Raw genomic sequence first — 12,165 nt, forward strand, 5'->3', positions numbered from 1 at the left:
TTTCAAACCTCTTTAAATATAACAAATTAATTAATCTTCTTATTTATTGAACATTACCTTCTATTGAGCATCAATGCTCCATAAAACTGGATATTTCTATCTTTTTGCAATGCAGGCATAGTAATTTATTTTTTTGGGTAACTTTCAGTTTTTAAGCCAGTAATTTCATTTCTTTGAGAATATATCCATTCCACCGTGCAAGATATTAGACTGAGCGGTTCCACACGTCTCTTAGACGCAAAAAAGTGGCTATATTCCAATTATTGCACTAGAATTTTCCCATGACGATATCATGTAAAGAAAGCATCGACCCATGAATAATTTAATGTCTTGACAAATTAGTGGGTTCGTATGAAACATGAAGTGTGGAAAGCGTCCAAAAGCGCCAATGGGCTATTTGATTTTACCTTCTCTCCATCTGCATGATAAATATGAACCATTCAATCTATATACTTGACAATAGGTGTGGTGGCAACCACAAAATTTATCGCTTCATCAATCCCCATCCTGTAATGACTACCATGTTGACTTGATGAAAGGAGCAGGTTATTTGGCCCAGTCACAAGGGAACAAGGCATCAGCTTTTGGAGCTTCCTTTATCCCTACCCCTCAACAAACGGGACCTTAGTGTGATGGAAATTTGTTTGCCCCCTTGGATGGCTGAGCTAGAATCTATAATAATGTATACATAATCTTAGGTCGAGTTTCCACTCAAAAATGACCTGACAACCATTAGGAGCAAATAATGAAGATAAGATTTAGCCTTGACATAGACCGTGCTTTCAGAATTTGATATTTCTAATGTTGAAATCGAATCGGATATAAATATTCATATTTATATTTATTTTATTTGACGAATACAGATGCATATATAGATGTAGATAGATACTGAAAGTATAGATATAAATATTGAATCATGCAATATGTTTTTCTCTATCTTTGGCTGCAAATATATTCGGAAAAGAAAATTAAAACAACTTTTTTTCTACACAAAAGGAAAAAATTAGAAAATTAATTGCAAGCTTTCCAAATTTGTTAAGTTTCTGATGAAACAAACAAATTAAACAATTAGATCCTCCAAAAAAACCAAAAGTTTATTAAGCGCTTGTTCATGAAACCAAACGTACCCTTGGTACTCGCAATGCACTTCCCTTCTCGCAATGTACTTTCCTTGGGTGACGAACCTCGCGGCAACTCGAGCGTTCCGCCCCTTTCCTTCTAATTTTTTTTGTGCCGTATCGCGTAGCAGCAAACCCCTTGTATAGTCGTATGCGTCATTATTATGCAACGAGGCCCTCCTCTTCTAATGATTTAGATAATAAGAGTGAATAGGCTTCAAGGTTAATTTGTGAAGTTGCTCGGAAGCCAAAGTAAAATTAAGGTCAAGGGATGTGGATTACTAAAGACAAGGGAAAGGAACACAATCTCGTTGAACCGATCCATAATTTGTCCGCACCATCATATCAATTAATGATGATCATCTCAATGTCTTAATGAATCTCCCACTTCCTCTCTGATTTTTTTAATGTTGTCATCAGGCTATCAGCAGATGACATTTCTATTCTCTGAGATGCCTTATCTGTTTATATCTGACCTCAGTAGAAAAAATATATTTATTTTGTTCCATGTTTGTAGCCTACTTTGGCTTATGGATATGCTGAGATAATATTGTGCAATGCATATCTCCTTTTTTTTGAAAGGCATTTACAATTTGGACGGTTCGGAATGTCCAAAAAAACTGCCTTCGAAAAACTTTGGCCTCACCATTCATCTGTTATGGTTACATCCTTCTGCAGTTCGACTGGGGACCATGCCCTGCTACCACTGTCAACAATTAATGCGCATGGCTTCTGCTGATCTCCGGCTCACTCAACAATTAATGCGCATGGCCTTTGCTGATCTCCAACTTACTCAACAATTAATGCTGTCTACGGACCTCAAGCCCTCCACGGTAGACAATTGAGCTACTCAGCCACGTCCGATCAGCCACGACGACTCACTGGCTCCGGCCCGATCTCCCACGGCAATGCATTAATTCATATGATCATGCTCCATCACGACGGTAACCCGTTCGCCCCGTCACATCACAGGTACACTTGTACCCCTCTATAAAAGGAAAACCCCTCATCCTTAGAGGGGGCTGGACTCTAAAACTCCAGAGAATACTCTCTCTCCCTCTACCCATTAGCCCTCTCTGACTTAAGCATTGGAGGGCCAGCGCCGGAAACCCCAGCGACCGGCTTTTTGCAAGTCCCCCGGAGGACGCCGCTCGCCGATAGACCGCCACCCGCCATCTCACATCGGAGCTCCTCCTTCTCAGCCACTGGTCGCCTCCGGGTCCAATTTCCAGCAGCAAGCAACATTTAGGAAATGGATATTGGAGAATGCAGTAATGGGACCAAAACTAATCTTGATTGGTTTTGAATAAATTTTGAGAAAAATATTTGATTTAATATCTTTTGAAAACCAAACTGAACTATTCATTGTTGGAACCAAGCTGAACCAACTAAGATCAGGGTGGTTTACGTTAGTTCCTCATCAGTTATCAAAAGAAAGTATTAATGAAACCATTGACAACAAGTAGAGAACAACACACTACAACAAATGTTGGTTTTGCCGACTGACTTTTCCCGACGCTAGGGGAAAGCGTCGATAAAGTTTGGCTCAGCGCCAACCTTTTCCGACGCTTTGGGTTAGCGTTGGAAAAGCGAAACAAACAACGACGCTCTGAAGCGCCGTTAGAAGTTTAAGAAACAACGACGCTTATAAGCGTCGTTAGAAAACTTAAAACCCCAACCCCTCGCTCGATCGGCCGCCTCTCCTCATTTCCTATCTGCGAGCCCTAGCTGCGAGCGCGCCGACTTCCCCGCTGCCGTCGACCTCTCCTTCTGAGGTAAGCCACCTCCTTCTCCTCCTCCTCCTCCTCCTCCTCAAACTAATCTCACCTCCATCCCTAGCCCCGATCGGTGATCGAAGACTCCGCTACTCCGCCACCGTCGACCTTGCCGTCGTCTGAGGTAAGCCTCCTACTCCTCCTTCTCTTCCTTCTCCTCCTCCTCCTCCTCCTCCTCCTCCTCCTCTTTGTTTTCTTCTTGTCTTTAACTCTCGCCCGGCCCCGTCTCCTCATCCTCTGCCGGTCGATGCCCTAGCTGCGCGCCGACATCTCACCTCCATCCCGAGCGAGCCGTAGCTACTCCGCCGCCGTCGACATCGCCGTCGTCTGAGGTAAGTGATCCTCATACTCTCCGTAAAGAAATTTTCGGATAAATAATTCCAGTTTTCATGTTACTAGCAGAAATTCATTGCTATTTGTATGGTATTTCTGATGATTCTGTCATAATAATGGAGTCTATTTCATTCCTTAGCATCAGGTGGTCTATTTTATCTAATTATTTCATTGACAGTCTGATTTGGGTCCTGACATAAAATTAAAATATGTGGGAGAATAGATGGTGTTTTCTTCGAGAGGTAGATTTCTGCCTTTTATTTGCCAAGACTATTCTCTAAGCTTAATTTTTGCATTGTTTGGATCCAGAATTTTGCATGGATAAATAAGAGTTCCAAATAATCCCATTCCTTAGAATAATTAAAGTTCCAATGATGCAACATATGTAAACAGTTTAACTACCTCTCCCAAAACATCTGAAAACCAAGATCATGTGAACTCTTTTATATCCCTAAATGTCTTGGCCAAATTAGTGAGGGCATTGAAAAAAAAATCTAAAAGAAGATTGCATGTTATGAACTACATTGCGAAACATCAATGCGATATGCATCGCAATGATGTTTAGACTAATGTACCTCATTGCAAGACACTGAAACCGAGATCATATGAACTACATTCCATTTTCTTGTCCAAATGAAAAATGCTGACAAAATTGGAATATGCCCACAAACAGTAACTTGATCTCATTTATCAGAATGCTACTTAAAACACTAAGTAAAGCCAGACCAAAGTGCACCGTAAACAATATGGCCAGTTAACAGAACCCTGAAGCACCAACAATTTCAGACAGGTTGTGAGCTGACAACTCTGTAGAGCTATAGATATACACATCCAAAATTTTGTAAGTACAAGTAGCTTCTGTAACAAATAGTGTAGAAAACAGAGTCATATATGGAAGAATAAAAAAAGTGGGGAGGATCCAATTAAAACAGGATGTCCTCCGGATGAACACCAACCACTTTATACGACATAGAAACCTATTTACCACAACTGTACAAGAAGGAAGACCACTTTCCAAACTTTTCCCATGCAGCATTTAGGAAATGAAAACCACCTTCTATAATATCAATTATCAAAATCTCTCCCAAAACCATAGAAGAATTCCAGTGCCACATCTACTATCCCCCTTTCTTTTGGCCTGATAAATAGAGCTCCTCGGTCTGCAGGGGAAAACTACCAATCAAGCCTTCTCTCAATCACAGGAAACAATCCGTATATTGATAATGATGCCTCCTGCTGAACTCCAACAGGCTCCCATAGGTGCGGTCTGCTGTGCTCACAAAGAAAGCCTCAGTATCAGGGCTAAAGGACATGCCAGCAATCTCCCCTTAAGTACAGCAAGGGACTCCGATAGATTTCTCACATCCCATAGCCGGCAGGTCGTGTCTTGGTTCCCTGTAGCCAGGATGTGTCCATCTGGGTGCCAAGCTGATGCAAAGGAATAATCCAAGTGTCCCTTGAGATTTCCAATTACCTAAACAATGATACCATAATAGAAAGCCAAAGGATGAGGCTGGGAAATGATTACCACACATATCATGAAATCAGAAATATAGAAACAATGCTTACTTTTCCTGACTTGGAATCTGCTATAAGACAGTCTACGTTGTCCCCAAGAACAGCAAGAAGCTTTCCATTAGGACTAACGGAAGTACTCTGTAGAGAGCAATGAGTTACATCAGGATAGCAAAAGAGATTCCAAGACTATTCTCTAAGCTTAATTTTTGCATTGTTTGGATCCAGAATTTTGCCTGATCATCTTTCATGATCTAGCTTGGGGTTCGACCGATCTGGATCAAATTACTGAACAACATATGCTTCTCGGAATCTTATATTTTGTATTAATAAAATTTGCCAAGATCTTTTTGTACCATGAGTTCGTATTGGTGATTCATACCCTAATTTAGTTTAATATTTTTTTATATTACTTGCAGTTCAATCAGTTTTTTAATAGAATGGACAAAAGTTGGATAAATAAGTCGAGATCCAGTGCCGAATATTTGAATGGAGTTCAGAATTTCGTTAAATTTGCTTTTGAGAAATCTGAAATGAATGAGAATATTTTTTGTCCATGTCAAAAATGTGTAAATTGTTATGCTATCGCTCCACAAATTGTTGAAGAACATTTGGTATGGAATGGTTTTCTGAAGGGTTATACAGAATGGATATTTCATGGAGAGTCTAAATTGTCGTCTTCATCTAACCAACCCTTAATTATAGAACACACTGCTAGTGTTGGATCTAGTAACACAGATATTTCACTGGCCGAACATTCAAATTGCGTGCAGCTCTTATCTGGACAATCAATGATTTTCCTGCATATGCTAATGTATCCGGTTGGAGCACTAAGGGGCGTATTGCATGCCCATCTTGTGGAGATTCAACTCATTCATATTGGTTAAAACATGGAGGAAAATTCTGTTATATGGGTCATCGAAGATGGTTAGAAGCAAATCATCCATTTCGACATCAGAATAATCAGTTTGATGGCACCATAGAGTTGCGATCTGCACCTATTCCACCAACTGGAACTGAAGTTCTTAAACAAACTCATGGCACTAACTATATACCTGGTAAGGCATTCAACAGTTCAAAGAAGCGGGGAAGGGGGGATGTTGGCAGCTCAATGACACAGGTTTTTGAGGACGCTGACAACTTCGAGAATGATGACAGCATTTATGGACAGGAAAATGACGATGGCACAAACTCGGTATCTACACAGAAGCAGTTATGGAAAAAAAGGAGCATTTTTTTGAATTACCTTATTGGGAGTATAATCTTCTTCGACATAATCTTGATGTCATGCATATAGAAAAGAATGTGTGTGATAACTTGATTGGAACAATGTTAAATCTTGAAGGAAAGACTAAAGACAACTTGAAAGCGCGTCTTGATTTGAAAGACATGGGCATAAGACAAGAGCTTCATCTGAAAGAACAACCCAATGATAAATATTTTATACCTCCTGCATGTTACACAATGTCTACTACAGAGAAAGATCTTTTTCTAATGGTTTTGAAAAAGCTGAAGGTTCCAGATGGGTATGCATCGAATATTTCAAGATGCGTTAATCTTAAAGAGCGAAAACTTACGAATCTTAAAAGTCACGATGGTCATATTTTGATGCAAGATATCTTTCCATTGGCTTTAAGATCATCAACACATAAACAAGTTCTTGCAATTGTGTCTCAGTTATCATCCTTCTTTAAGGCATTATGTTCCAAAGTTCTTGATCCCAAGGAGCTTGATCAATTGGAGTCTAATGTTGCACTAACACTGTGCCATATGGAGAAGATCTTTCCTCCTGGTTTTTTTACTATTATGGTTCATCTAGTCATTCACTTGGTTGGGGAAGCTAAACTTGGTGGACCGGTTCACTATCATTGGATGTATCCTATTGAGAGGTGATATTCTTAAACTCGAATGTCCATATTTATTATTAATATGAATATATATTCTATTATCTTCGTCGATGTTGATGTTGAGCATTAAAATTTTTTGTTGAAGGTATCTTGTGCGCTTAAAGGAATATGTACGCAATCGAGCCTATCCCGAAGGATCGATTGCGGAGGGATATATTGCTGATGAGTGTTTGACATTTTGCTCGAGATACCTTGAAGGAGTTGAAACTGCTTTTAATCGACCACAAAGGAATTACGATATTATACATAATGCAGAGGAGTACAAGTTCTCATCTGGTGGAAGATTTGTGGGAAAAGCTGAAAGTACTGTAGTTCATCACAAATTATTGGCACAGGCACATCGTTATATCTTACTTCACAGTGACTTAATATCCGAATATCGCAGGTCAGTATGGTTATAAGAAATCACAATTTACTGTCATATCAGATATAATATTCAAAACAAATAAATTATTTCTCGTGCAGAGATTTTTTAGTGGCTCAGCGAAGCGCCAACAATAACATTCATCCTACCCCAAGGATTGAGCAAAGATGGTTGGTTGAGTTATTTCCTGAATGGTTATTAAAACAGGTTAGACGTTGAATCCTATTAGGTCTTTTATTATATTCTACGATCGGAACTTTGAAAAATTAATTATTATCTGACTTAAATTTTTTTAGGTACCGACTATGATGGAGAGACATTGTTCCAATGAATTAATAGTCCTTGCTCGAGGTCCGAACAATATTGTCAACAGATATGATGGGTTCATTATAAATGGTTTTAAATTTCATACAAAAAAACGTGAAAAATTTAGAAAATCCCAAAATAGTGGAGTTATGGTTGAGGCGGACGGGAAAAATTATTATGGTGCCCTAACAGATATTTATGAGTTGGATTATTACGGAAACTTTAAGGTAGTATTATTTCGATGTGATTGGGTGGATATAAACTCATCTAGAGGTTTGAGGCAAGATATAAATGGCTTCACACTAGTAAATTTTTCAAGGTTGATACATACTGGTGTGCTATTGAAAGATGACCCATTTGTTTTTTCATCTCAAGCTCAACAAGTGTTCTTCGTGCAAGACTCTAAAGATAAAGATTGGTCTCTTGTTATTAAGACTAAACCTAGGGACTTGTATGATATGGGAAAAGGGTTAGCAGAGGAGGATGATGAGACTTATACTCAGTGTATGCCTTTTAATGTTCCGCCAATTGATGAACTGAATTCTACTAGTTTGGTTAGGATAGATTTTGAATGAGAGCTGGCTAGTTTCTTAATGGTAAGCAAAACATTAGTTACTATTTTGCAATTTATAAATTATTTATATACTTTTAATATTTAACTAATATTGATTCTTTTTTGTGCATACTAGATTACAATATGCCGCGAGGAAAACGTTTCAGAGATATTGAGTTTCAGCACACATCCGTGGGACCAAAGACTCATATACAAAAATTAACAAACAATTGGCATTCTTTTTGATCAAAAGTCCAATTTTGATCTTTGCTTTTGGGTATTTATTCCGGATTTTCAGATATCGTAACTTTTTTGCTTATATTGTTGATTGAGTTCTTTATTATGTGTGACTGCATTAGCAAAATGGGGGGTATAATACCATAACATTGAATCTATAGATTGAGGATATTTTGAAAAAAGGGGGGGTACCCCCACAAAAAAACCCTCAATATTCTATGAATTTTTTTTTCTATTCAATATCAAATCGCAGAAAATTCGAATTATGGTGTCGAAATGGATTTATACAAGGATAATAATCATAACAGGAGTATTAAAATTTAGAAAACACATATCCAAGTTATAGACAAATGCAGCTTAATCCTTGAACCAACCTTTTGTCAGCAGCAGCAATGCATAGAAGCTCATTGGTATCTGCCGAAATCAGTTGTCTTACTCCATCAGACTGCAAAATCTCTTCTTTTAAGAATTTGATGTTCTCGTCTGAAAGTGACCTCCACAAATTAGCACCTTTGGCAATTGTATTTGCAACTTCAAATGCCAGTATTGAAATTTTATTTCCTCGAGATGTAATTCCAGAGATAAATCCACTGCCAGCATTCAAGTTTGACATGCTACTTCCAAGGGTATCCAAGACCTCCACAGCCCTCTCTAGGCCAGCAATGCCAGCCCTTCCCAAAATTGAACTTGTTTCTGAAACCTAAGAAACACTGGCAGTTTGGCATCAGTGCATACAGATAAAATACAACAAATTCTACCTTTGACAGCAAACTGTTATCCACATATATCCAACTAGAAGTGACAATATTCATAATATGATAGTTAAAAAAAAGGAAAGGAAAAGAAATGAAACGAAAAGATTCAAAGTATTTCTATTTGAACATATTCGATCATTTAATTGTCCAAAACCATGGGAGGAGATAAGAAGATTGAGTTTCTAGCACAGATTACAATTTAATACAAGCTCATGATTTTGCAGAAAAAATAAAATCAAGTATTACCAGGTGAATATTCTTCCATATTTTAAGAAAATGCTACTGGCAGCTAAAGTAATGCATGAATGATTAGGATAGAAATCACCACATGAAAGTTATGTCAAGATTTTGACATGGGCTTGGATAAGATACAGTAAATCAGTAATTTTGAGTATTCATTTCAAATTATCAATTTCCAAACATCACCAACAGCGTTTACAACTGCAACACAGAATTTGGACTTGTATCTCCTATTATTAGTCTTCTTCTTGAAGATAAGTCAGCATTTATAAAGTTTGTCTACACTCAATCTGAAAAATAAATAAATATAAACAAGAAAGAGAACAGGGATTGTGATAATGGATTTGTGGGTGAACCACATGTTTTAGCAAATCTAATAGTTATGCTGCATCATATATAAACATTACTCATCACGCATAGATTGTTCAGAAACCCTGGTATATTATGTTTGTCCCATACGTATGTGCAATGAGTTCTGGTTTCATCGTATATTAGTTCTCCCACAAATCAACAGCTTTAAGTGTGTTTCCTATCTTCACCTATAAATGTTTTTGGCATCAGATTCATAGCTCCTGTTTGCAATTAGACCTCCATATCTTACTATTCTGTATCAGGATAATGCTCGTGTGTTTGCATTGACAGTCGGTCTCTGCTCCAAGTAAGTTTTGCATGCGACATTTAAATTTTTCAAACTTCCAACAGGTGCTTAGTGACTCATTATTGTTGCAGGCTGGGGAACTGGTCATGTATTTAAAATCTGTTGCTTTAAGAGCTAATATTTGGACCAGCTTAGATGATCATGTAAAAGTAATGTACTTTTAATATTTATTAATTGTGAGAGAATAAGGAGTTTGGTGCGGGAATACAATATAGTTGAGAAGACTATCTTAAATATTCTCAATTCAGAAGAGGATGGTGGCAGTTATAAGAATATTAAAAGTAATGTACTTTTAATATTTAACTAATATTGATTCTTTTTTGTGCATACTAGATTACAATATGCCGCGAGGAAAACGTTTCAGAAATATTGAGTTTCAGCACACATTCGTGGGATCTACTTCTGATCGTTCCCAGCAGCCCGATGAGCCCCATACTCAGTCCGGGTCCCAGTCTGAGCACGCCCCACCTGCAGATCGTCCAGACACGGATGACGTGAACGTCCTGGGTAATTTGATTTATAGTTTTTATATTAATTTCTCTTACAATCTAACTATTTTAAATCATTTACCTTTAATGGACTTGTTATTTTATAGATGGACTGGGGAGAGTGAGGAGAACACGAGGGCCCACTCGAGCACGGGACGTATGGAGCCTACCTGAGGATGAGAAGATTGTCGTCCATTGCAACGAACTGGGGCAGCCCATCAAGAATGCTGCAAGCATTTTATCCACTTTTTTAGGATCAGTTGCGCGGAAGGGACAATTGTGTCCGCTCAACTATACGAAATGGAATGAAATGCTTCCTTCGTATAAGATTGAGCTTCTTAGAATTGTTGAGGTAAAGAATTGAAGTTGCTTACTATTTTTAATTATTTTTTGATTTAACATTGATATAACATTTTTGACTTTGATGTAGACAAAGTTTGTCCTTCCTGCAAATAGCCATGATTGGGTGCTGAAGTCCGTCAACCGCAAATGGAAAGAATATAAGGCAAAGCTAAAGGCGGATTGGAAGCACGAGGGCATGACTGAAGAGGAGGTGGCCCGTGTTTGTCCTCCAGATGTAATCTCTCATCAGTGGAGGGAGCTTGTCCACTACTGGTTTTCCGAGAGAGCTCAGGTTGTGTATATTTTTTCAATACCTTAGATTGTATTTAATATTATTATAGATTAGAAATTTATACATTGTATAAATTATATTGTTTATTGTTTTTCGGGGAAGACATATTCCAATATTGGTAGAGCTGCTCGAGCATCGCAGACTGTTCCTCACACTTCAGGCTCCATGAGTTATGCAAGGCGTAGAGCTGAATTCGTAAGTTTTGTTGAAACTCTTTAAATTTATCTTAAATTATTCTATCATATAGCATGTATACTCGTGAAATATACTTTTTGTTGTAGGTGGATGATAATGGGAGGGAGCCTGGTAGGGTGGAGTTTTATAAGATGACTCACACCCACCGAGATGGCAGCTTTGTCCGGGAGGAGTCAAGAGATATAGTTGTATGTATTCATCTTTGACTTGTGCTGTATTTTTTTTGGTTCTATTATTCGCATACATTAATTTGATTTTTTTTTTGAGAGATATAGGATAGGGCAACAAATCTTATTTCAGAGCGCGTCGGGGGGTCATCATCATCCGACGCGAACAATCATATTGAAGCTCAAGTGCTTACTGAATTGATGGGCCCAGAGCGTTATGGTCGAGTGCGGGGTTACGGCGTTGGAGTTACCCCCACTCAGTTGTCTTCAGTGGGCACATATATAAGAAATGCCAGAGAAGGTAGTAACACTGCAGAAGTTCGTCATCTTCAAGCAACTATTGAGAGCTGAAGCAAAACCAAACAAATTTGCAGTCTCAGCTTACGAATATTACATCCATGTTACAACGATTTCTACCTTCTCAGGTAATTAACTTTATTATATTTCAATACTTTACATATTATCAATTATGATATATGAGTTAATGTATCACATTATTCCTAACTTTTAAGGTTTCTCTTTTTTTTTTTGTAGATTCCTGATTCTTCAAACGCTTGTAGACATGATGATGATGGAGCTGAATCCCGTCCCTGATGCATTCTAGATTATCTTTTATGAGTTTGATATGTACATGTTTCTTATTTTTCAGAGTACATTGTAATTTGAAGTCTATTAAGCAAATTTTTAATCAGATATGACAATATTCATATTTCGAATGATCTGAGTGTTTATGTCAATGTATCAATTTAATACAGGTTTATATTGTTATATTGACTGTATTGTAATGTGTGTTATGTCAATGTATCAATTTAATACAGGTTTATATTGTTATATTGACTGTATTGTAATGTGTGTTATGTAATATGAATTCGTATTTTTATTTTTTTTAAAAAAAAACAATTCCCGACGTTTTTAAGCGT

General features: G+C 37.7%; 1 protein-coding gene and 1 long non-coding RNA gene across 2 annotated transcripts; both read left to right on the top strand.

Annotated features, from left to right (window-relative positions):
- Nucleotides 1–2,664: 2,664 nt before the first annotated feature.
- Nucleotides 2,665–10,252, top strand: LOC120104719. The gene is made up of 3 exons (XR_005507083.1): nucleotides 2,665–2,893; nucleotides 2,958–3,225; nucleotides 10,095–10,252. It is a non-coding gene; the product is annotated as an uncharacterized LOC120104719 (long non-coding RNA).
- LOC120104718 lies at nucleotides 5,492–7,460 on the top strand. Its single transcript, XM_039116334.1, has 2 exons — nucleotides 5,492–6,630; nucleotides 6,734–7,460. Exons 1-2 carry the CDS (start codon nucleotides 5,957–5,959, stop codon nucleotides 7,047–7,049), a joined length of 990 nt encoding a protein of 329 aa, XP_038972262.1. The 5' UTR covers nucleotides 5,492–5,956; the 3' UTR covers nucleotides 7,050–7,460.
- Nucleotides 10,253–12,165: the final 1,913 nt, after the last annotated feature.

Source organism: Phoenix dactylifera, unplaced genomic scaffold (genome assembly GCF_009389715.1).
Source record: "Phoenix dactylifera cultivar Barhee BC4 unplaced genomic scaffold, palm_55x_up_171113_PBpolish2nd_filt_p 000085F, whole genome shotgun sequence".
Taxonomy (NCBI): Eukaryota; Viridiplantae; Streptophyta; class Magnoliopsida; order Arecales; family Arecaceae; genus Phoenix; species Phoenix dactylifera.